The 27,667-nt window shown below is 37.9% G+C and overlaps 1 protein-coding gene across 1 annotated transcript in view; it reads right to left on the reverse strand.

Moving 5' to 3' along the window:
• The window catches only part of DROSHA (drosha ribonuclease III), a gene marked incomplete at both ends in the record, with an annotated part of 135,869 nt that overhangs the window by 45,561 nt on the left and 62,641 nt on the right, over positions 1-27,667 (reverse strand). The window contains 3 exons of the mRNA XM_080692383.1: positions 13,274-13,334; positions 13,662-13,800; positions 14,251-14,358. Coding sequence (XP_080548509.1) covers positions 13,274-13,334; positions 13,662-13,800; positions 14,251-14,358 — 308 coding nt within the window. The remainder of the gene's footprint in view (positions 1-13,273; positions 13,335-13,661; positions 13,801-14,250; positions 14,359-27,667) is intronic.

Here is a 27,667-nt window from a genome sequence, read left to right on the forward strand (position 1 = left end):
TGAAAGTAATATTATGAATAGCATTTTTTCTGTAATAACTAATTACTGAGTGCTTGCTCTAAAAAAAGGCCCTAGTTTCAAAAGAGGAGACCCAAAAAAAAAAAAAAAAAAAAAAGAAGAGTAGCACCAGACTTTCGAAGTTTTTATGACCTAATAAAAGGCATTAGCCATTAGCCCTACACACAATTAAAATACACAAGAGAACAAGATGGTATACCATTAAGCAAATATCAGCAGGATTTGATGTCACAAAGGTGCCCAGACATTCGGGGGTTGGAGGGAACATCTGTACAAAGACACAGGTCATGTTGGATGGGAGCGGGTATACCTGACAACCCAATAAGCATCAGCCATATTGGTGTGTGAAGAGCCACAGGGGAAAGAATGATGCCAGGCTGGGAGAGCCGGGATGAGATGGCTTAGCCTTTACTTAGTAGGTGGAAGCTTTTGAGCAGTTAATGACTAAGAAGTAGAATTGAGGCACCAAAAATAGCAATTGTCTGACTGCAGAGGCCACCTGAAAAAGAACTCGCAGAATGGAGTCGCTAACGGTGCTGCGGGACTGGGTGGGAGGTGTTTGGGGGACGAGAAGAAGGAGTCAGAGAGTCAAGAGCCCCTCTCCGAGTCCTCTCCCTGCCTCCTTTGCTTCCCACTTTCCCACTTTTATCAGTGCAACAGATTTCCCACACAACCTAAAAAGCTCTTGCTCCCTCCTTTCTTTTGCCTCAGGAGAAGATCTAACCACTGATTCTTAGCATTTTAAATTCTGCTTCAAAGATAAACACTTCCAAGGAGTAGAGACTACTGCATCCCATTTTATACCAGCAACTGAGAAACAAACAGGGGAGAGGGCAGACAGTTTAAAGTCAACTCAATTATTCAAGTGCACAGTATAAAAGTGACCTATAATCCCTGAACAACGGCTAGATCTACCCCGAGCCCCTCGGCAGTTCTGAGTGTATGTTCTGCTTTTGATCTTCACTGAAGCACTTATCAGAGTCCCTCCTATATTAAGTTATTTATGTTTCTAGCACTCTCACCCTACCCCAGGCAGTCACGCTCTTGGTGAGAGGGGGTTTGTCTTAGTTGCCTTTGGATTCCCTAAAATACCTACAAACTGCCTCAAACTAAAAAGGCTCTGGATAAATGTCTATTGAATTAAGTCTATAAGAAGCTTCTAAGGCCAGCTGCTGGCACTGTACACAGCTGCAGACTGCTAGCTAGCTAGTCACAAACAGCAGTAGACCCTGGCGGCTGAGGCTAGGACACTCTTTGCAAACATACACTTGGGGTCAACTGCATCAGCAAAAACAGCATATTCACAGCAAGAAGCTCTCGACACAAACAGCAAAGGCCAGAAGTCATCGGACAAAAGACTACTTGTTCTCTGGGTATCGTTTTCATTTCAGAAATGACATAATTTCTCATTGTCTTGGTAAGAAAGGCTCCCCACCCCGTGGTACCTGGGGATCAAATTCAGGGCTTCATCAATGCTAAGCAAGTACCCTACCATTAAACCACAGCCACAGCACAAAAGTCACCTCTCTTCATGAGGCTGTAGCTTAGTGGTACAATATTTGCATAGGATGTGTGAGGCCCCTGGGATCAATTCCCAAAATAGCTTAAAAAAAGTCATCTCTCTTTTTTTCTTTTTCTTTTTGGTACTAAGGATTGAACCCAGGGGCATTCTACTTCCAAACTACACATCCAGTCCTTTTTCTTTTTCTTTTTTTTTTAATTTGGAAACAGGGTTTCAGTAAGTTGATGAGAGCCTCAGGAAGTTGCTGAGGCTGGTGGCTGACTTCAAACTTGCAATCCTCCTGGCTCAGCCTCCCAAGTACTGGGATTACAGGTATGCACCACCACAGCCAGCTAAGTCATTTCTTTAAATAGAACAACATAACAAATCATAAGAGTTGAACAATATAAGACAAAATTTTCATGACAACAAATGGAGTGGGGACAGACAAGACAAAAATGACTTAACCCTACATTTTTATCATTGAAAAGTATGGTGAATGTAGCCTTGTTAGAGGTGTGTGCAAAACTCCTCTTATTAAAATAGAGAACTGGTGTTCCGCACACTCTTCAGCATAGTAGGATAAAATGAACATACTGCCATATTGTCCTACTGAAGATGTGACTAAGGATTAAATACTGTCCAACACCCACTGAGGGTATGACTAAGGGCTCTTTAATTAGGCAGTTCTCTGACATTAGACTTTCAAGAACACTGGGGTAACACAGATGTTCAACTTTAAATCAGAATTTTAAGGCTCTGTCCTGCCTTTATTTTTTTCTCAAGTGGCCAGAAAAGATGGTTTGGTTGCAACTCAAGGTAAACCAATTTAAAAAGGAAAGTTGAATACGGGCTGACCATTCCTAATCCAAAAATCCCAAACCCATAATGCTCCGAAATACAAAGCATGCCAAGCACTGTATCAACAAACAAAATGCGTTGAACTTTGGAGCTTTTGGATTTTTGTATTAGAGATGTTCAAGTGATAAAAGTCAATGAAAATACTTCAAAATCCAAAGTAGTTCTTATCCTAAGAATTTCCGATAAGGGATTCTCAACCAGCTTGATGAATAAAGGAGAGCAGGGCCGATGCAGCGACTGCTGGCAATTCTTTTAGCTGTGGAGGCCAGGCCTTGGTTGAAGCAAGTTGCCACAACTCTGTCACTTCCAACCCTACTCTATCCACCTTTACTCCACTTAGAGTCTAAAGACCCACAACCACAGCTACTCAACTTCTCATCATCCTATTTAAAAAGGAAGGCTGAGCTGGGCATGGTGGCGCACCGCTTATAATCCCAGTACCTGGGAGGCTAAAACAGGAGGATTGCATAGGTTCGAAGCCAGCCTCAGTAGCTTAGTGAGCTCTCAGCAACTTAGTAAGACTCTGTTTCCAAATAAAATATAAAATAGGTCTGGGAGTGTAGCTCGGAGGTAGAAAGTCCCTGGGTTCCATCCCCAGTACCACCAAAAAAAAAAAAAAAAAAAAGTAAATAAAAATACAAATAAAAAGGAAGGCTGACCTCAAGTAGCCATCTCCCCTATTGGCTTTTAAAAATCTAACTTGCTGACCTTGACACACTAAGGTAACCCTCCTGCCAGAGACCTCAAATTTATCAGGCATCAGACATTTGCTTCCATTCAGTTCTAAAGGGGAGCTAATGAATTTATATAGAACTAGCCCACTTCCTTCTAGATTCTTCAGGGACTCAAGGCAACACAAAAATAAGATTTTTAATATATAAAAACCTATAAAATCAAAAAATAAAATAAGGAAAGCCAACCTATAAACCCCCCCCAACTCATTCTATAAGAAAAGCATTACAATAATAAAACCAGGAAAGAAAAACTATAGACCAAATTATTAGTAATTCTTACTAATAATATTGACCCAAAAAATCTTCACCAAAATACTAACAAATGGAACTCATATAAAGTTATATATGAGTTATATATAAGCAGCATATAAAAAAAGGTTATACACTATGGTCAAGTAGGATTTATTTTAAAAAGTCAAGGTTGGCCTTACCAACCCCAAATCAATCACTATATCATAGGAGTAAATACACACACACACACACACACACACACACACACACGCACGCGCGGGCAGGCGCGCGCGGGCAGGCGCGCGCGGGCAGGCGCGCGCGGGCAGGCGCGCGCGGGCAGGCGCGCGCGGGCAGGCGCGCGCACAAACAATTATCTCAATAAAAAAAAGACATGTAACAAACTTTAACACCCTTTTATGATAAAAACACCCAACAAACCAGGAATAGAAGGCAATTCTTCAATCCATTAAAGGGCTTCTGTGAGAAACCCATGGCTAACATTTTCAATGGGGAAAGGCTAAATGCTTTCCCCAAAGACCAGGAAAAAAGTCAAAGATATGCTATCAATCATTTTCTTCAACACTTTACTGGAGGCTCGAGCCACAGCAAGTAGACAAAATGTAGATGGGAAAGAAAAATATATGACTATCTCTACTTGCAGATGATATGATTATATATACAGTAAATACTAGAGATTTCATACACATAAAAAATAGAGCCAAATTAATCAGATTATCAGGTTGCAAGGTACAAGCTCAACATAGCCGGGTGTGGTGGCGCATGCTTGTAATCCCCGTGCTTGGGAGACGGAGACAGGAGGATTGTGCAGGTTCGAAGCCAGCAGCACTGGCTTAAGAGACCCTATTTCCAAATTTTTAACAAAAGTATAAAAATGGGTCTGGGAGTGTAGCATGGAAGTAGAAGGGTTTCCAAGAACCCCAGTACTACAAAAAAAAAATGTTAACTGTATTTCCATATACTTTTCAAAGATGACTTAGATACATGGAAAGATATATCATGTTCGTAAGTCAGACTTCATTTCAAGATAGTAATTTTTCCCACCGAAACTGCTCTACAGATTCAATATGATCACTATAAAAGTTCCAGGTGACTTCCAGGAAGATGGCGACCGAGGGAAGCAGCACGTCTTTCTGGCAGGCGATCTCCATGGCCTTAAAACAGTGTTCTACCAAAGCCAGAAAATACCATATCATAACTAGAAAAATTACACTATAAAGTCCAAGGTCGCAGGTAAAAAAAGGGTAGATGATCGATCAGAGAGCAGAAAAAAAACCCTCCTTTCATGAGGCTGCTGGCACCACGGAGGCGCCATTTTACCTCACTGCCCCCAACTCTTCAGATGAACAGAAAAACAACTAAGGACCTGAAGTAAGCAGCTGTAGATCATTGGAACTGTAGGCCTTCAGTTCCTCCTGCACAAACACTGGCTACAACTTCTAGAAGTGGCGACTGAGCTCACCTCGCCCTCTAGGGATCCAGAGCTCGCTCAACACCAGAAAAGAAACCTGTCTGCCTCACAGCCACAGGCGCTACAGCACCATCTTGCCTCGCTGCACAGGACTCCCAAGTCAAACAGAAAAAAAAAAAAAGGACTTGAAGTAAGCAACTGCAGATCATCGGAATTATAAGCCATTAGTTCCTCCTGTACAAACACCAGCTACAACTTGTAGCAGTGGCGGCCGAGCTCACCATGCCTCCAGAGATCTAGAGCAGCACTCAACAACGCCATAAGTGAAGCTGTTGTCCTGTGGGAGAATGCCCAGTGTGGCTTCCCTGGAACTCATGCAGCCACGATAAACTCCTTGGGTCTGAGACTGCGGTTCAACCTAGTGAAGATGGGGATAGACTCTCCTGTTGGATATACCTGAGGTTCAGAAAGACTCAAGCTCTGCATCAGTGGAAAGTGTGGGGGGGAAACTACGCTTAACACTAGATATAACTAGTAGGATCAGCAGGATTACCACGGACCACCCAATCATGGTGAATAGGGAGAACTCAGACCAGACCAGCCCTAAGTGTGGAGAACACAGACTCTTACATTGAGTTTGGTCTCAAAGGCATCCTCTACCTATGGAGGCAAAGGGAGGCCTACACTCCATATATGTGGAAAGTGTAGAGGGAAACCTATGCTTAAGACTAGATCCAGACCCATTGATACCAGCCACCTGCATAGATTGAAAGACTCGGAGAACCAGGAGTGCAGCAGAAAAGGTGCCAGTGGCACTCAGTGTCTGCACAGAGAGAGAGTGCAAAGGCCCAGTCTGCTGAATATTTGTATACTTGTAGGGTTGCATTATTTTGTTATTGTTTTGTTTGGGGGGGATTTTTTGGTGTGAGTGTGTATGCTTTTATTGTTTGCTCGATTTCCAACCTCTCTCCCAAGCTTCTTCCCTTGAACATACCTACTCTCTTCTCTCTATTCCTTTTCTATTTTTATCCTCTCTTCTTTTTTTTTTGTTTTGTATTAAATCTACTTCATAACACTATACTAAAAACTCTACATTGGTTACTAGAATACTACTACATATTCACTATCTCTAATCTCTATCTACTACCTTACCCAAACTCACACTCTCATTCTATTTGATCCTATCTGTTCTGTAGCTTTACACTGCTACAGCATCTCGTGCAAGCCTCGAGCAAAGGCTCAGCCAGAGTTCCCCGCAAGAATGACTAGCCTCTCCTCCTTCAAAAGAATTATTTTGAAATTATTTGGATTAAAATGTGTAATTGGAATTTTCTGTGTAAGCATTATAACTAAAACAGATGGGCAGTGGCGTGTGAGAGACTCAGTCATCAAGGATCTTTTTTTCCAAGAACAAAGACTAGGCCGACATATAAGATTAAGTTCAAGCTGACCTGATGATATGAGGCAAAACATACTTTCTGTGATTTATTAAATGTCTGGTGCCCTGCCCTGAAGGTTGTTAAAGATTTTTTCTGTCCTTGAAGTTTTCTGCTTGGTTTTGTATATCCTGTCAAAAAAAGAAGCATAAAAACTGTAGCAAGTCCTGAATAAAGGTAGAGAAGCTTGCATCTGATCTCGTGTGTCAGTGTCTTCTCTCGTGACCTCGACTCTTCTCTCACCAACCACATGACCCCTGACTCCTGCTAGGGCTCGACCCTGGCATTACACTATTCTTGCATTTATGACTTCACATCCCTGCTCACTTAACCATCTATGTTGAATACAACACACTAGCCCTTGGATATACTTGCTGACATATAAGAGACTGAGAGAAATCTATCAAAAGCAACAAATACAAACTTCTGAAATTATGAGAAGAAATAACAAGGAAGCTATAAACTCCTGCAATACCACAATAACATAACCTGACAACACAGAATTGCAGAGATCTCTAGAAGATCAAATAAGGAATGTAACTATAGAAATAATATAGGACTTCTGAAAAGAATTTAGAGAGTGACTGGGGAAAAAAAAGGATGCAATCATTGAAGGGAGGGCATCAATGGAAACTATAAACAATCAATAAGGCCACATGGAGAATAGAATCTCACTCTTAGAAGAGGATCACTCCAAAATCAAATGCATAGTACATAACTTAGAAAAAATAATTCAACAACATGAATTGGACATTGAAGAAATATCAGCCCATTTAAAAAGAGCTAACCTAAGAATAATGGCATAGAAGAGGGAATAGAGGGTGAAACCAAAGGGATAATACTCTTTTCAAATAAGTAATATCAGAAAAATTTCCAAACATAGAACAAGAAGTGGATGCACAGGTATAGGAAAGTTATATAACCTCCATTAGACAAGACCAGAGAAAAGGTTCCCCATGCCACATAATAGTCAAACTGAGCAACGTAGAAGCCAAGGAGAGAATCTTAAAGGCAACAAAAACAAAAGACCAAGTGACATTCAGAGGCAAACCAATTAGAATCACTCCAGACTTTCCAAATCAAGTCATGAAAGCCAGAAGGGCTTGGAGTAGCATATTCCAAACTCTGAAAGAAAACAATTTGCAGCCAAAATTTTCCTACAAGTAGGATTAGCAACTATGATACCACATGAGTTAGATTTCAAGCCCAAGCTTATTAGAAGAGATAAAGCAGGTTATTTATTACTGGTAAAAGGAACAATCCAGCAAGAGGAAATGATAATAGTCAACATTTTTGCCCCAAACATAGGTGCAGCTACTTTCATAAAACAAACTCTTTGTGACATTAAGTCACACATATGTCCCCAGATAATAATACTAGGAAACTTCAACACTGTTCAACCAATCTGCTAGAAAAAAGGTCAGTAAAGATGCCTCAGATCGACACATATAGAATATTCCAACCAACTATAACAGAGTTCACATTTTTTTCAGCTGTTCATGGAATCATCTCCAAAATAGATCACTTTCTGGGCTACAAAGTCAGTACAGACAAATTTTAAAAAATATAATATACTTCCCTGTGTCTTTTTAGACCATAATGGAATGAAACTAGAAATCAACTATAAGACCCAGAGAAACAGAACATGAAAAGTGAACACCACACTGCCAAATGAAGAATGGGTCATAAAAGAAATAAAGGGTGAAATCAAGAAATTTCTAGAAACAAATGAAAATAGAGATATAACATATCAAAATCTCTGGGACACTCTGAAGCAGTATTAAGAGGAAAATTCATATCACGGTGTGCCCACATAAGAACAGATAATCACCAAATAAATAATCTAATGACATACTTCAAAACCCTTGAAAAACAGGAACAGTCTAACCTCAAAGCCAGTAGACAACAGGAAATTATTAAAATCATAACAGAAATCAAAGAAGTAAAGAATAAAAAAATACAGAAAATCAACAATATCAAAAGCTGGTTTCTTAAAAAAAAATCAACAAGATAGAGAAACTACTAGCCAACACAGAGAATCAACCCAAATTACAAAAATAAGAGATGAAAAAGGAAATATTACCAACAACATTGTAGAAATCCAGAGGATTATCAGAAATTACTTTGAAAAACTACACTCCAACAAAATGGAAACTGTGGAAGATAACTGACAACTTTCTAGATAAACACAACCTTCCTAAACTGAGTCAAAAAGACAGAAAATTTAAACCAACCAATAGCAATCAAAGAGACTGAAACGGCAATACAGAGCCTGTCATCAAAGAAGAGCCCAGGACCAGATAGTTTCCCAAATGATTTTGATAAAACCTTTATAGAAGAGCTAATCTTGATACTCCTTAATCTATTTTGTTAGCCAGAAAGAAACGGAAATCTCCCAAATACATTCTATAAAGTCAACATCACATTAATACCAAAACCAAATAAAGATAGCTCAAGGAAGGAAAACTACAGGCCTATATCATTAATAAACTTGGATGCAAAACTGCTAAACAAAATACTAACAACACACATTCAAAACTACATCAAGAAAATCATACACCATGACTAGGAATGCAAGGCTGGTTCAACATACAAAATTCAATCCATGTAATTCATTACATAAACAGAACCAAACGCAAAAATCACATGGTCATTTTAGTAGATGCTAAAAAGCATTTGACAAAATCCAACATCCATTTATGCTAAAAGCACTTCAAAGAATTGGAATAAAAGGAACATACCTCAACATCATAAAGGCAATCTACAATAGGCCCACAGCCAACATCATTTTTTTGTGTGTGTGTGGTAGTGGGGTTCCTGGATACTCTTCTACCTCCAGCTACACTCCCAGAAATATTTTTATACTTTTTTTTAAATTTGTAAACAGAGTCTCTTAGTCAGCATGACTGGCTTCGAACCTGCGCGATCCTCCTGTCTCCACCTCACAAGTGTGGGGATTACAAGTGTGCGCCACCACACCCAGAGCTAACATCATTTTAAATGGGGAAAAGCTGTGAGAATTCTCCCCTAAAAACAGAAACAAGAAAAGGATATCCATTATCTCCACTTCTTTACAATACAGTATTTGAGACTCTAGCCAGAGCAATAAGGCAAGAAAAAAAAAAAAATCAAAGGAGTACAAATCGGAAAAAAGAACTCAAACTTTCACTATTTGCAGAAGATATAATACTATACTTAGAAGACCCAACAAAAACCAAAAGGTTTACAGAACTGATCAACAAATTCAGCACGGTGTCTGGATACAAAATCAATCTTAAAAAAATCAGAAGCTTTTATTTACACCAACCATAAATCCTCTGAGAAAGAAATCCAGAAAACACTTCCACTCAGGATATCCCACAAAAAAAAAAAAAAAAAAACTTAGGAATAAACTTAACCAAGGAGGTAAAAGATCTCTATAAAGAAAATTATAAAATATTAAAAAATGAAATCAAAGGACCTTAGAAGATGAAAAGATATTCCATATTCATGAATACACAGAATAAATATCATAAAAATGGTCATATTTCCAAAAGTGATATACAGATTCAATGCAATTCCCATTAAATTATCAAGGTCATTCTTAACAGACATAAAAAAATCAGTCCTACACAGGGCATGGTGGTGTACACTTGTAATCCCCGCACTTGGGAGGCGGAGACAGGAGGATCTTGCAGGTTCAAAGCCAGCCGCGCTGGTGTAAGAGACCCTGTTTCAAAAATATAACATAGGTCTGGGAGTGTAGCCCAGAGGTAGAAGGGCTTCCAGGAACCCCAGTACCACCAAAAAAAAAAAAAAAAAAGAAAGAAAGAAAGAAAAAGAAAAAGAAAAAAAGAAAGGAAAAATCAGTCCTTAAATTCATTTGAAACAACAAAATCCCCAGAATAGCCAAAGTAGTTCTCAGCAACAAAAACGATACAGGACAAAGCACAATACCTGACATTAAACTATACTAGAAAGCCATTTTAATAAAAACAGCATGGGACTGGCACAAAACAGATGCATAGACCAATGGAGCAGAATACAAGACTCAGAAACAAATCCACACACTTACAGCAGGTTGATTTTTGACAAAGGGGCCAAAAATATACACTGGGGGAAAAAAATAGCCTGTTCAACAAATGTTGTTGGCAAAACTGGATAACTATATGCAGAAAAATGCAAATATACCCCACTTTTTAACCCTGCACAAGAGTCAATACAAGATGGATCAAAGACTTTGAAATTAGACTAGAGACCTTGAGGCTCCTTAAAGAGGGCATAGGTCCAATACTGCAACATATAGACACAGGTAAAAACTTTCTCAACACCCCAAAGACACAAGAAACTAAAAGGTGGATCAATAGGTGTGATTGCATTAAACTGAAGAGCTTCTGTACAGCAAAGGAAATGATAAAAAAAACTCCAACTGAGAGCCAACAGAATGGCAGAAGATTTTTGCCATTTACTCTTCCAATAGAGGATTAATATCTAGACTATACAGAGAACTCAAGAAACTCAGTACTAAGAAAACAAATAACCCAATGAAAATATGGGCAAGTGAACTAGATATTTTACAATAGAAGAAATTCAAATGGCCAATAAATGCATGAAAAGATGCTCAACATCATTAGTAATCAGAAAAATGCAAATCAAAACTACTCTAAGATTTCATCTAACTCCAACTAGAATGGCAACCATTCAAAACACTAACAACAATAAATGCTGGCAAGTATGGAGAAGTAGGAACTCTAATACATTGTTGTAAATTAGTACAAGCACAACTGTATGGAGGATCCTCAGAAGAATGAGAACAAACTTACCATATGATCCAGCAATACCATTCCTGGGTATCTATCCAAAAGAATGGAAACCAAACTACCAAACTTAGCATGTGTCTCTATGTTTATAGCTGCACAATTCACAATTGCCAAACTATGGAACCAGCCAATATGTCCATCAACAGATTAATGGATCACGAAACTATGGGATATATACACAATGGAATTAATTTTACTCAGACATAAAAAAAACACAATTATGTCATTTACAAGGAAATGGATAGAACTGGAGGATATTATGCTAAGTGAGATTAGTCAGTCACAAAAAGTAAGAAATCAAATGCTCTCCCTAATATGTAAAAGTTAGGAGAAAATGGGTTGTAGAACTCTAGACAAAGAAGGAGATACTATAGATGACCAAATATTTTCTAATGTTCATGATGTATATTAACAAACATATCAAATTCAATCACTAAGACAAATATGAGAAGGAGAGTTGGGGAGGGAATGGAACAGGAATTGGATAAAGGCTAATTGAGTGATGTGTGCATGTATACCTCTACCATCTTGTACTCCATTAAGATGTATGACTTCAATGCATCAATAAAAAATTTTTTAAAAATAAAAAATAAAAATTCCAGGTGATTTCTTTTCAGAATTTGATAGGGTGACCCAAAACTTCATGTAGCAATGCAATAGGCCCAGAATAGCTAAAAAAGAACAATAAAGTTGGAAAACTCTATATTCAAAATATCTCTATTTTGAAACTTATATCTAGACTACCACAATTAAGGCAGTGTGATACTGTCATAGAGACAGACATACAGATCAATTAAACAGTATTAGGACCAAACCCTCACATTTTGTGTGTGTGTGTGGGGGGGGTCTAGGGATAAAACCTAGGGGTATTCGACCTCTGAGCTATACCTCCTGCCCTGTTTTTTATTCTTTATTTTGAAACAGGGTCTCACTAAGTTATGTAGGGCCTCTCTAAGTAGCTGAGGCTGTCTGTGAACTGTGATGCTCCGGTCTCAGCCTCCCAAATGCTGGGATTACAAGCGTGCACCACCACACCCGGCTCCCTCACATTTCTTTATAAGGCTATCAAAATGAGCCAGTGGTTCTTATTGAAAAGGGCCTTTTCCATATATGGTGCTGAGACTAATGGACATGGAAGGCCTCCACAGATCACACACAAAAATTAACCCAAAGTGGATCAAAGAACTAAGTGAATGAGATAAAACTATAAAGCTCATAAAAGAAATATGCACATAAATCTTCATTATATTAGATGATAGTTACATAGGCATAACACCCAAAACACAAGCAACAAAATAGTAGACTAGACTTTATCAAAACTGTGCTCCAAATAATACTGTTTAAAAAGTAAAAAGACAATTCCTAGAATGAGAATTTTTTATCAAATTAATACATCTTGTGTTTGGAATATATAAAAGATCACTATAACTCAGTAATAAAAAATAACCAATTAAAAATAAAAAAAGATATGAATAGGTACTTCCCCAACATAGCCAATAAGCACATGAAAAGATTCTTAATATCATAAGCCATCAAGGAAATGCAAACCAGAATTACAAAAAGATAATACTTCATATGCACTAAGGTGACTAGAATTAAAGGAGAGATAATAACAAATGTTGACAACATGTGAAAAAATTTGAACACTGATATACTGCTGCTGGGAACCTCTGGGAACTGCTGCTGCAGCCACTTTGGAAAACTGTCTGGCAGTTCCTAAAGATGAAACGGAATTACCATATGATGCGCAATTCCACTCTTCAGTATGTACACAAGAAAAATCAAAGCATATGTCCACACAAAATCTGTGTACAAATATTACTAGCAACAATAATAACATCTAAAATATAGAAACAATCCAAAAGCATATTAACTGATAAATGTAATATGTCCTTATCATGAGATATTATCTGGCAAAGTATATGATACATACTATAACACAGATAAATCTTAAAAACATTATTGGTAAGTAAAAGCAATCAGCCACAAAGAACTGTGTATTACATGATATTACTTATGTGAAGTGTTCTGAATGGCCAAATCCACAGAGCCTATACAAGTAAATTGGTGGCTCTCTACAGCTGGAAGAAATGGGAAGTGACTACCAATGGGCACAGGATTTCTTTTCAGGATAATGAGAGAGTATCAACAGCTGCACAATTTTGTAAACATAACTAATAAGCATTTAATTGTATACTCTAACTGAAAAAATTGTATGGTATATGAATAACTTCTCAATAAATGTTTTTCTTAATCTACTTTACCTTGAAGGAGTTGGGTCATCTTGGCCAAGGCGTGACATAATATTTATTAGGGTATTAATTCCTATTGTAAAAAAAAAAATACATGTAAATACCATTATAGGTATTCTAGGACTTTCACATGACATGTATAAAGAAACTTTTCTCACCCCAATTTAACTTTAAAAAGTTCAATATTTGTATGTCTAAAAATCTGACAATTATTTAAATAACACTTGATAGAAGAAAATTTTTTTTCTAAAATCTCATTCACCTCTATTATAATGCTGTGCCCCAAGTTACTGTCATTACATATGGGTGAGCAAGTTCCAAACAGCAAGAGGATTAGAGTCTGCTAGAGAACACAGAGCCAGAATGCGGAGAGTAGAATCTTAGAGTCATGCAAACAAACCTTTTTTCCGCATGTGCATGTGATGAACTTTTCTGTCTCCATATTTGGGTTGCCGAATTCCACAGTTAGACAAAGAATTCCTGGCATGATCAGGATTCATTCCAAAATTTAAATGATGACTCGGATGAGTCATGGCCAACTAAAATTCCAATGACATAAGTTCAGTCTTAGAAGTTCAACTCAGAAGCACTATCTTTATATCAACCCAAATAAAACGAGCAGGCTGTCTACCCAGTCAAATTATACACCCTAATCTTTCCATTTTATCTCTTCTAGGATCCGATTTCCAAAACTCTGGTACAAGCCTTTTTCTGAAAACAAATCTAAAAATCCATGCCTTTCAGAAAAGAATGAGAATACTCAGCACCCCCAAGAAGAGCCATAAAGAAAGAAATGCTGAAAGAAGCGCTCAGGATTGACAGGCTGGTTTTAGCTTTAGCCTATTTCTATAGGGACAGCCTCAAATAAAAGGGTTTGAAAGCAGCAGAGGCAACCAGGATTAAAAAAGAGAACCCTATGAAGCATCTGTAACCTGCAAGACAAATTATTCCTATCTTATTAGATAAGTTCAGGGGAGAGTAATTCTTACCTGTAACAGACAACGATCTTGGAAAGTATAGCCTATCAACTTATCCAGGTGCATTAGACACTGGTGGTAGCGGATATGATGAGTCAAAACAGGAAGCATCATTGCATGCTAGAAAAAAAAATACTTCAATATGTTCAACTTTATAAAAATGTTTCCTTCATTTTACAACAAACAAAAGCATATTCACATCCCAAATACCATCTTGCAAAGTCCTGAAGAGTTTACTGTCTGTGTGGATCCTGGAGAATTGTCTACAAAAGGACTAATGGGAGAGCCCCTGGAACCAGAATGTCTGGGTCCAAACCCTGCTCTCCAATCGTTCACTCTGTGACCTGGAGCAAGTTATTTTACCTCTCTCCCTCAGTTTTCTCACCTGTAAAATGGAGATAATATATTGTAGCTAAATCGAAGGACAGTAGAGAGGATTAAAAGAGCAAATAGAAATATCTTAAAACTAGGCCCCCATTCATTCAAGTTCACAGGTAGAACCAGAGCTACCTGGTTCTACCTGTGTTCAACAGGACAGTCTCCGTTGTCACACATACATTTCTGTTATTTCTTGCCTCTAATATAAGGAAAACGATTGCGACTCTTAAATTTTTAGTGTCAAGATATTTTTGAGAATCAAAGGAAAATGACTCTCCCTAGAAAAATGCCCATTTATACACAAACATAAAATTATATGCAGTTTTAACGTGTTCACAAACCACTACACTCCAACATTATCCTTTAGGTGAAGAACATCTCAACCAGATGACTTCCAAAGCTACTCGTGGTTTAACATTTAAAGGTTTAACATTCCAAAAACAACTTTTATAAAACCTTCATATACAGTCAAGGCACCCGAGGCCATGGAAATTACATTTCTGCTTCAATCACTTTTCATTTGGCTGTAGATTCCTTATTGGGAGATAATTTCATGAAAAGCACAACTTTTTCTTTTCTTTAATAATGTTTCCCTAGAACTCAAGAGAATGAAGGAATCATTCTTATTCATTAGAACCTGGAGGATGGGCACAACCCACAGAATGATTGACATATGCTTTGTATCATCTCAGTCTTTGAAATATTTTAAGCTGTCATTGTTTAAAAATACATAAAAATGGATTTGCCTGAAACTACAGAAATCAGTCCCCTGTATTATTAACTTATAAAGAAAGACTAGTCCTATCACATAGGATCTCTAGTCAAAGGAAAGTCTTTCTTGCCAGTTCAATTAAATAAATACCTCCATGTGCAAGGCCTTACAATATTTGTGAAAGATAAAAAAAGATAAACACGCTGTTTTTACATCAAGGGCTCCTTAAAGATACCCCATTATGGTATGAGTTACTGGTATTTTGTCCATATAAGTACTACATTTAAAAACACAATAATATAAATACAAAGTATACAGCCAAAATATAGCAGTTTTGCAGCCATTTAACTTGCAGGACGCTCTGGGAAGTTGATGCTAAAAGTTCAAGGTAATGGGTCATGAGAACTATGTAGCACAATGTCTTTCTAGAGTATGGGCTCAACACGCAAACTTTTTTTGGCAGTGATGAGGATCAAACTCAGAGATCCATGCATACTAGGCAAGCTCTCTACCACTGACACATGCTCAGTCCAGCTCTGAGAAACTCCAGTCCTAAACTGCTTATTTTTTTTTACTACCCCCTAAAAAAGAAATTGTTACCTATCAGGGAAGTAACACCCACTTTAGAAGTCATTAATTATTTTAAAAAAATACTATTAACTGTCAGCCCAAATCTTTCTCCTTTTGAGTCTACCCTTTTGATTCTAGTTTTATCCTGGAAACAAGCAAAACACATGTTTTGGTATGATTCCCCCATCTTCTCTTAGCTAACCCAAGCTTTATTTCTTTTAAACTTTTCTCGAGTAAAATTGCTTTGAGTACCTTCACCACTTCCTCTAAATTTGCTCCAAATAGAGCTAGTTTCTCTTTGCGAATGGATCTGTTGCTTGTGTGTATTATAGAAAGGTGTTGTATGACCCATGACCACCTTGATCCCAGTCAATCAAGTATTAAAGTCACCTACAAGACTGTTTTAATAGCTAGCTGTTTTAAAAAATATCAATCTTTGCAATGTAGAAATACAATCACTGAACATCTTTACTTTCCCCCACCCTAATTCGTGGCAACTACTTTGCCTTAAAAAACTCCTTTGGAAGATTATTAGAAAATGTCAATGTATAGTTTTTAAACCTCCTCAAATTCTCCCATAAATATAGAGCAATTAGACTAGCAAAACCAAAACTCTGAATGACGTTAATGTAAAAACTAGATAAGGAAACCCCATAAACCATAAAAAGAGTGGATAAGAACAAAGATCTAGGGTTGTCTCAGAGGAGAGAAAGAGAGGGAGAGTAACAGGGCTTTTGGTGATCCTGAGAATGGAAGGATCCCCAAATCAACAGCTGCAGTCACTGAAAATGTGACCCAAACTAGAGAAGGCTGTGCACACTCTCATTCACTAGGTGAGTACAAGTGGACAGTCTAACGGTGTTGGAGAAGCCTGGGCCCTTTAAACACTCAAAACTCAAAACTAAGGCTTCCTTCCAGGGTAAAGCCCTACCATGAAGAGAAAGTGCTGGGAGTAAAAGGTAATTAGCAGGAAAGTGCTAACAAAGCACAAAAGAAAGAGAAGGTTTAAATAAAGGGAGAAGGAGAGCAGAGGTGGCACATCTCGGTATTAGAGAGGAGCTCCAGAACCATGCAAAGCTATCATGGCTTACAAATGCACAGGTCAATATTTCGCTTATTTTAATTAATTTATTTCACTTAAGTACAAAGCACTGAAAATAATTATAATTAAGTCTGATCCAAGGAGTTTACATTAAAAAGAGAAAAAAGAGTATTATTCTTGTTGCTAATAAAAACATGCCAGAAGGATATGCCAACAGCAGAAGCTTTAGCTTAATATTTCAAAATAAGCTTACACTGTTGGTGGGATTATAAATTAGTATAACCACTATGAAAATCAGCATTATAGATGTTCTTAAAAAAACAGAAATGGAAACACCATATGACCCAGCAATGCTACTCCTTAATATCTTTCCAAAAGAATTAACATTAGAATACTATAATGATGAGCACATGCCCATGTTTATACCAACACAATTCATAACAGCCAAATTATGGAATTGATAAAGAAAATGTGATATATATGCACACGATTGAGTTTTATTCAACTATAAAGAAGAACAAAAGTATGTCATTTGTAGGAAAATGAGTGAAACTAGAAAACACTATGTGAAGCGAGGTCAGCTAATTTCAGAAAGTCAAGGATTGTATGATTTCTCTCATATGTGGAAGACTGAAACAAAAGGGACCTCATGACAATAAGGAAGAAGGCCAGAAGAGCGGAAGGGGATGAAGAGGACGGGAAGGGAAAAGGAGGCTCCAGAAAGGAAACAAAATACTACATCCATATATGATGGCATCACCAACAACCTTATTAGCATGTACAGGGAGAGAGGAGGAGGGTAACAGAATGGGTTCAGGAGGTAACCACACCACAGACATGTTGTGTACATACATGAATGTATCACTGGGAATCATACTATGATGTAGAATCATACTGTACCAATAAAATTCCAAAAATTCAATAAATAAAAAGCTAAAAAAATTAATAAGAGCCATAAGTGAAAAGTACAAATATTACATAAACCAAGAAATTAGATGATTCAAGGAAAGATTTGAAAAGTAACAAAACTCTAAGAATACAGGGCTGGGTGTGGTGGCACACACTCTTAATCCCAGTACTTGGGAGGCTGAGACAGGAGGATCGCACAGGTTCGAAGCCAGCCTCAGCTACTTAGTGAGGCTCTCAGCAACTTAGTGAGACCCTGTTCCCAAATAAAATACAAAATAGGTCTGAGAGTGTAGCCCGGAGGAAGAAAGCCGCTGGGTTCTATCCCCAGTACCACACACATACACACACAAAAAAACCCTCTAAGAATACAGCCAAATCAAGAAAGAACACAAAAGCAAATTAATATAATGAATACTGCCCTTGAAAAATAAAAGGTGAAAAGCAAAAAATTTCAGAAAAATATCAAAAAGAAATAAAAAATTCAAAAGCAAATGATACAGAAAAACAAAATAAAATATATAATTCAAGAAAGCTTTGAAATAAAAGAACTTGAAAGGGTACACGGCATAGCTAAAAAATTAACTGAAAAGAGTTAAAAATATTTTGGTAAGTCTTTTTTTTTTTTTTTTTTTTTTGCGGTACTGGTGATGGAACCCAGGAACATTTTACCTCCATCTCAGCCCTACTTTTTATTCTTTATATTGAAACAGGATCTCACTAAGTTGCAGAGTGCCTCAGCACCAAGTAGCTGAAGCTGGCCATGAACCTATGAGCCTCCTGTATTTGCCTCCCAAGTACTGGAATCACAAGCGTGTGCCACCAGGCCCAACTGCCTATTGGTTTTTAAAAGAATAAAAAATGCCAGGCGTGGTGGCACATGTTTGTAATCCCCACACTTGGGAAGCAAAGACAGGAGGATCACACAGGTTCGAAGCCAGCTTTGCTGGCTTAAGAGACCCTGTTTCCAAATAAAAATATATATAAAAAAATAGGTGTCTGGGAGTGTAGCCAGGAGGTAGAAGGGTTTCCAGGAACCCCGGAACCACCAAAAAAAGAATAAAAATGTGAGAAAGCTCTCAAAGGACCAAAAGTCACTCATAAAACTCATATTATTTTCATACTTCTGACAACAATGTTTTAAGCCAGAAAATAACAAACTTAAAAATGTGACCCACAGCCGGGCATGGTGGCACACGCTTGTAATCCCCGCGCTTGGGAGGCAGAGACAGGAGGATCGCGCAGGTTCGAAGCCAGCCGCGTGTGCTGGCTTAGGAGACCCTGTTTCCAAATAAAAATGTAAAAATAGGTCTGGGAGTGTAGCCCGGAGGTAGAAGGGCTTCCACGAACCCCAGTACCACCAAAAAAAAAAGTGACCCACAAATTTTATACCCAATACAATTTTAAATAAACTGACTTTTAAATATAAAGGCCGCAAACAGGAACATTCAGAAACTCAAGGGCTATTGTTTCCATGACCCTTCCTTGAAGAATGTGTTAAAAATGAGCTTCAGAAAAGCGGGGGGGAAAAAAAAAGCGGGGTGAGCGATAGTGACATATGACCTTCAAGCCAATTTTTACCTGTATATAAGTCAATATTCTAATAAATGACTAGATACTCTAACATAGAGTATTAGAACCACCAGAAAATGAAGAAAGAGTAAGAATAGCATAAAGAGTAACAGGATGAGATTGTTATATACCTCATAGGAACTAATCAACAGCATATACAAAGAAAAGAAAGAGAGAGGGAGACAAAGAAAACCTAACTTGCAGCAAAAAGGTATTATGTCAAATCAGGTGCTGAGTGAAAGAGGAGATTACAGAGAGAAGCAGATGGTGGCTATTTTCAATAAAAGCAAGTAAGATACACACACACACACAAAGAAGAAAGCAAAGAAAAAATTTAATTACATTATAAAGGTGCTAGTGTATAAAGGTAACCATTAGAAGAAAAATATAAGCCTTCCTCATAGTGACCATGTAACATAAAACAGTTTGGCAGAGAATCCGAATCACCTCTCAGAGGTCAACTTACTCAATCTCTTAGAAAACACTTCCTTCAAATCTCTTAATCCTTAGAGATGTTTCTTTTCCTTCTTCAGCTTTTCTTTGATAAATCACTGAGCAAGAGTATCAGTTAGACTGACAATGAATGGCAGCCTCGCGCCCCATTCTAGATAGTCACTCCTGATGACAGCACATCCATCAGTTCATCCAGATTCGGCTCCCTGTCACTCAAGTCAAACTCATACTGCCACAAGGCAGCGCCTCTTGTCCAGGCCAGCAGTAGTGACCCAGGTGCCTGGGACTCATTTTTCTCCTCCAGGAATCAGTGTCTTCACTTGGGCATGATTCTCATACTCATTATATGACCATATAGAGCAATTCTTTGCTCCTCATGAAGTTGACTACTGATTTCCACTCAACTTTAGCTGAAAATCCTAGTATCTTCTTTTTTTCCTGTGGGGGGTGTGTGCGTGTGTGTGTGTGTGTGTGCGTGTGTGTGTGTGTGTGTGTGTGCTACTGAGCTTCAAACCTAGAGCCAGACCCCAGCCCTATTTATTTAATTTTATTTTGAGAGAGGGACTTGCGAAATTGCTCAGGTTGGCCTCAAACTTGTGATCTTTCTGCCTTAGCCTCCCAAGTAGCTGGAATTTAAGGCATGCACCACCATGTCGATCCCTACACCCTATTCTTAAAGTACTGATCTAGTGGCATGTTCCTTTTCTTCTTCTTCTGAGCGCTGCAGCATGCTGCATTCTCTGGCCTCAGATAAATGTTTTGATTTGTTTTTTCTTCCATGTTACCCCAAATTCACTAGCAAAGAGCAATACTGAGAAAATCCTTCAACAGTTTCTCTCCAGATACAGTGGCAAGCCTGTGTTCGGCTCATATGTAATTACAGGTTACAGCAATGCCCCTCAGTTCTCATTCTTCTTAACACCGGCTGGGGTGCCAGGTGGAATTTTCTAACCTCCTAACAACCCCTGATAACTTGTCTGGAGAAAATGTATTCTAAGGGAGATGTTAGTACTTACATCACTCTGCCTTAGATTTATCACAACACTTATTTCCTGCAGCAGCCAGACAGCATTACAAGAGTGTTGCCCTAACCTACTAGCAATTATTACTAATAAAACAGGAAGTTCTATATTGATTACCTATAAAACCAGGGAAGGTGAAGGGGACAAGGATTTTAGAGAAGCACTCAGCCTTTTCTCCCTTAAAACTAAGTATAAGCCTTCTATACAGACACCTTAGGATTATTCAGAGTATTCAATAGGTAAATCCATTTAAGAGTTCTTTTCCAATAAATCTTACTTTCAACAAGTTAAAAAAAAAACAATGCTAGTGTCTCTCTTAAAAAGCTAAAATTTTTCTTAAAATATTATTAAAAATCATTATACCAAAATCATTAAGGACAAAGTAAAGGCCAAGTAAGCAATTCAAAAATGTTAACATGTATGTTTTGTGGGTAGTCACTCATGCACTGGACTATACATGAAGGAAGTTAAGAGTCGGTCCTATCTTAGAAATAAGACATAAAATACCTGAAAAAATAAATTTATAGTACTTTAGTTATTAATACTACATGGTAGGAAGTTTTATCTAATTTCTTTACAGAAAATAAAAAAATTTCAACCAATACATATGGCTAACCTTGGCAATTGAAAGGGAACTATTTTTAGGGAGCTTTGTGCAACACACATGTAAAAATGTGTTTTTTTTTTTTAAACAAAGCATATTCTTACCTTTATTTATTTATTTATTTTATTTTATTTTTTATTTTTTATTTTTTTTGCGGGTCTGGGGATGGAACCCAGAGGCATTTGACCTCCGGGCTACATCCCCTGCCCTATTTTTTTTTTTTTTTTTTTGGTGGTACTGGGGTTCCTGGAAGCCCTTCTACCTCCGGGCTACACTCCCAGACCTATTTTTACATTTTTATTTGGAAACAGGGTCTCCTAAGCCAGTGCAGCTGACTTCGAACCTGAGCGATCCTCCTGTCTCTGCCTCCCAAGCGCGGGAATTACAAGTGTGCGCCACCACGCGTGGCCCCTGCCCTATTTTTTATTCTTTATTTTGAAACCAAGTCTCACTGAGTTGCAGAAGGCCTCAGTAAGTAGCTGAGGCTGTCCGCGAACTGCGATTCTCTGGTCTCAGCCTCCCAAATGCTGGGATTACAAGCATGAGCCACCTTTAGCACTATATAGTTTACATAATTTTTGCCCTCACCATAAATTTTGCTGCAATTATTAGTAACGCAGTATCCTTGTTGAAACCTGTTGTTTAAAGCTGCATTTAGTTCATGGCTGGTTGTTGTTGCAGTTGTTAATTGTTTACCACACCATTGCTGTTTTTTGGTGTTATCAAGGCCATAGATGTCATAACAGGCACCTAGTATATGTATGTTATGTTCAAGGGATCCTGCTCAGAACTGGGTTGCTGTTGTTTACCTGACCCTAATCTGTGAGGTATGAGGACTCTGGCGTGATACCACATGTTCTTGGCATAGATGTTCTGCTGACCTACATCCCCAAAACAGCACTCTGAGACATTGTACTTTGGTATGCTAATCAGCACCAAAAACCTAGCAAAAAAACTATAATAAATACTACACAAAGAGTTCCAAATTAAATAACCTTAAAAACATGAGAAAGGAGGCCAACAAGACAACAATAGATAAAATTCCTCAAAATCACAATTTATGGATGTAGAAGTGCAAAAAATACCAGGAGATGAATTCAGATTTTTTTATTATTAAAATGATCAAAGTTCTAAAAGAAGATCTAAGAAATGAAATCAAAGACTGTGTATAGGAGATGAATAAATAAATTGAAACTCTGAAAAATTACCAAACAGAAATCCTGAATGAAACAGAAGATAGAATATATCTTGACCACATGAAAAACAGTCTCAGGCTTAGAAGACAATATATCTAAACTTAAACATGCAGTCAATAATAAAGAAAAGTCAATAGATCATGATCAATACTCAAGAAATCTGGGAAAACATCAAGAGACCAAACCTGCCAGGCACAGTGGCACATGCTTGTAATCCCAGCATTTGAGAGGCTGAGACACAGGAGGATCATAATTTGAGAACAGCCTCAGCTACTTAGTGAGGCCCTTTGAAGCCAGTGAGACCCTGTTTCAAACTAAAGAATAAAAAATAGGGCTGGTAGTGTAGCTCGGAGGTAGAATGCATCTGGGTTCCATACCCAGCACCACAAAACAAAACAAAAACAAAAAAGAAACCAAACCAAAAGAAAATTAAAACTGAGAAAAATACGGAGGTCCAAAGGGTATAACTGTCAGAGAAATAGTATCAGAGAATTTTCCAAACTTTGAAAAATGAGAGGGCCATTCATCTCTCACTCATGGAAACATTCAAAACTCTAAGTAGAAGAGATAAAAAAGAACCTTTCCACAAAACCACATTAAGAATTGAGTCTAAAAATAAAGTAAGCAGAGCATGGTGGCACATGCCTGAAATCCCAGTATTTGGGAGACTGAAACAGGAGGATCACAGATTTAAAGCCAGTCTTAATAACTTAGCAAGTTCTCTCAGCCAACTTAGTGTGATTGTACTTTAAAATAAAAATATTAAACAGGGTTTTGGGTGTAAATCAAAATCAGAATGCCAGCTGGGTGTGGTGGCATATGCTTGTAAACCTAGCATTTGGAAGGCTGAAACAGAAGGATCATGGTTTGAGGGCAGCCTCAGATACTTAGTGAGGCCCTTTGCAATTCAGTTTTAAAATAAAGGATAAAATATATAGCTGGAAGTGTAGCTTGGAGGTAGAATGCCCCTGGGTTCCATTCCCAGTACGGCAAAAAATAAAAAAACAAAAAAGGTAGAATGTCACTGGGTTCAATCCCTAGTACCAAAAATGTTTCATAGTTTTTTATTTTAAGTATCAAAAGAAAAAGGTAAAGTCACACTTAGAGGTAAATCAATAAGAATTACTCCAGATTTCTCAACTCAAACTTTAAAAGACAAGAGAGCTTGGCATAATGTATTCCAAGCCCTGAAAGAAAACAATTTCCAACCAAGATTGCTATAGCCGGCAAAATTATTCTTAAAAATCAAAAGAGAAATAAAAATCTTCCAAGACAAGCAGAAACTGAAAGAATTTATGACTACTGAGCTGGCTCTACAGAAAACACTTAAAGAAATAACACAAGAAGAAAAAAATGAAAAATAAATTGCAAAGTCAGAGAAGGGACAAATTGCCATGACCTGCCTCCCTTGGAGTCTGTGTGCGTGACCCTGCACGCGTGATGTGGCACGTGCTTAAAGAAAGCAAGCCCTGAGGGAGCGTTGTCCCTGGTCAAACTACTCCTTGCTCTTAGGTATTCTTTCATAGCTATTGTTCTTTTGGTAATGATTCTATTTACTTTCCACACAACTTGCTCCAGTGATGTAAAATCAGGACTATGGGAGAAACTGAGTCCGTGGAAGATAAAAATTCTGGTAACATATGTCTGGGCCCTTAGACTCCCCCTGCCTTGCTCCAAGCTATAATAAGATCTAGTCAGAGCTTAGGTGCTGTGCAAGCACTCAGGCTACAGCAATTACAATACAGAGTTCTTCTCTATCTTTGCCCTTCATTCTAATCATTAACCTATAGTAAAAGCCTTAAGAGTCAACTGAGGACATTAGCCCTAAAAACTACAATAGAGGCACCACCTGGCTAAGGAATATGTATGTCAGAACAAAAGACAGATATAATAAGTATACAGGTATAAAGTTTTGATGGTTATAAAGAAAGGAAATCTTGTGAGAATAAGAAAGCATTTTGTATGAAGTAAAGTTTATCCTAAAATTGTCCCAAAAATGGGAAAGAAAGGACCAGGATAAAAAACAGAAGGTTAAAAGCAAAGTTGCAGAAGGTTTGTGGTATGCATATGTGATGAAGATGGATTATTAAAAAAGGAGTAGGTTTCTATAATAAGCCTACCGCTTGTGTATTCCCAAGAGGATAGTAGAGGCTAAAGTAGTACATCTGACAATTACATCTAAAAACTTCATGTTGCTTTTGGGGCCCTGTCTGCTAAACTGTATTGTGAGTGTTGTTTCATAGGATTGAGGTTTTCAGACATCAGAGGGTGTTGCAGACAGAACCTGACAGACATCCATCACAGCCCTCTGGATTGTCATAGACGTATACGGCACGGATTCCCCCATGCCAACTACATGCACGAAAGTTGGGACCTCCAACTTCGTCCCCATCTAGCTCAAAGAAATTACTAGACAAAGAAGAACATGGACAGCCGGGCGTGGTGGCGCACGCTTGTAATCCCCGCGCTTGGGAGGCAGAGACAGGAGGATCGTGCAGGTTCGAAGCCAGCCGCGGGCACTGACTTAGGAGATCCTGTTTCCAAATAAAAATGTAAAAATAGGTCTGGGAGTGTAGCCCGGAGGTAGAAGGGCTTCCAGGAACCCCAGTACCACCAAAAAAAAAAAAAAAGAAGAACATGGACAAAGCCTAAGAAACAGAAGGTTCCGAAAGGGTTAAAGGAGATTCTAAAAGCTGAATTCTCCAAAAAACTCTGGGTGTGACTCCTGTCCTTTCTGGAATTTACCCCCTAAGACCCACCTGCAAGGTCAGGGGGCTGATCTTAATCACAAAGACCTGTGACGTCACAGGCCTTACTTTTGTCTTCTTTATGGTTGGTGATTTACATGTCCTTCACTCTATCCTTCACTATTGTTCTTTGGTGTTTACACTTTTCTACTAGGAATCTCACTGGGGAAGGATATAAAAATCTTGGTTTTGGGAAATAAATTTTGTCAGTAGCATGAGAGGCAATTGTCCGTGTCCAGTCATTTCAGATTTCTCCCAAGTCCTGGAGACTGATCTCCACAGTTTGGACCGTGAATAGGGACTTGAAGGAGTTTATTTCATTAAGGGGGAGAAATTGCTGCAGAAAAACCTCTGCAGAACTAAGCCAAATTTCTTTGCCCATCTTCCAAGAAATCTGTCCAGTGCTCCGACCGAGCTGGTCCTTGGCAACATATTCCAATAGCAGAACTAAGAAGAATAAAACCTGAATCATAAGATATAATTCCAAATGACAGAAAACAAACACCTCTCTATATCAACACTAAATGCAAATGTTCTAAACTCCAAACTGGCAAAGTAGATTAAAAATCTGTTATGATTTGGATATAGAATGTCCCCTGGAAGAACTCATATATTGATGTTCAGAGGTGATATAGCTAAATCATAAGGGTTCTAGTGTCATTAGTGGATAAATCTGTTGATGGATTGATGAATTTATTGAATGGCAACATAGGTAGGTAAGATGTCCCTGGAGAAGGTAGATAACTGGGGTGTGGCCTTTAGGACTATATTTATGTCCAAGGGCCCCTCTCACTCTTTGCTTCCTACCTCCATGCCCCGAGCTCTGCCAATGTGACGCAGCTCACTATGGATAAAAACTTCAGAAACCTCCAGAACTATGAGCAAATAAATTCTTCCTCTAAAATGTGGCTGTCAGGTATTTTGGATCACAGTAGTGAGAATGCTGACTAAAACAAAATAAAAATCCAATTAAATATTGTTTACAAGAAACTCATAGGCAAAGATATTCACAGACTAAAGGTGAAAGGATGGAAAATGATATACCAGGCAAATGGAGAACAAGAGCAAATAGGAGTAATCACTCTCATACCTGACAAAGTAAACGTTCAATCTGAAACTTAGAAGAGATAAAGATGTTTTTTCTTATTGATAAAGGGAATAATCCAACAAGAAGATATAATGATCATGAACATTTAGGCCCGAAATACTGGTGCACCCACTTACATAAAACACTACTTGATATTAAGACTCAGACCCCAGTACAGTGATATGGAAAGACTTCAACCCTCTATCAACATGAGATAGGTCATCCAAACAAAAGATCAATTAAGACTCTTCAAATCTAAATAATAGTATAAATCAAATGAACCTAACAGACATTTATAGAATATTTTACCCAATAACAGTTGGATTTAATTTTCAATCTCAGATGCTCCTATAACCTTCACCAAAACAGACCATATTCTAGGACAAAAACAAACACTAGTGAATCGATAATAACTGATATAATACTTGTGCATTTTTTCAGATCATAATCTGCTAAAATTAGAAATCAACAGCAAGGTGATCCAGAGGAATAATATCAATACATGAATATTGAACACTATCTTTTGAATAAGAACTGGAATAAATACTAGAAGAAATTTTAAAATTCCTAGAATCAAATTAAAATGAAGACACAATTTACCAAAAGCCCTGGGACACCATGAAGGCAATTTTATTTAGAAAGTTTACAGCACTGAGTGCTTACATAAAAAAAGATTCCAAATAAACAACCTAGTAATACATCTCAAAGCCCTAGAAAAATAGGAACAAACTAACTCCAAAGCTAGGAAAAGGCACTAACATAAAAAGAAATTGAAGGTTCCAAAGACTAGCAGTTAAGGAGTAATGAATTTAGTAGTTTTTACTATAGAACCAATGTGTTTATTTACTTCTACATTTATAAAAAGAAGTACCACCTTAAAACCATTCTCAAACAAAATTCTGGTTTATTTTAATCTATTCTGGACAAAAAGTCAATTTGGTTAATCTATCTTTATGATTCTCTCCTAAGACATTTTTCTTTCTTTCTTTTTTAAGTATCTGGGATTAAACCCAGGACCTCCCACATGCAGGCAAGCACTGTAGCACAGAACTACATCCTTAGTTCAGGTAGCTGGTTGTCTCATTTTCATATGCAAACATTTATTATTTTGACAAACAAAATAGCAATTCCTTCTGTACA

Source organism: Muscardinus avellanarius (genome assembly GCF_963383645.1).
Source record: "Muscardinus avellanarius genome assembly, chromosome: 1".
NCBI lineage: Eukaryota > Metazoa > Chordata > Mammalia > Rodentia > Gliridae > Muscardinus > Muscardinus avellanarius.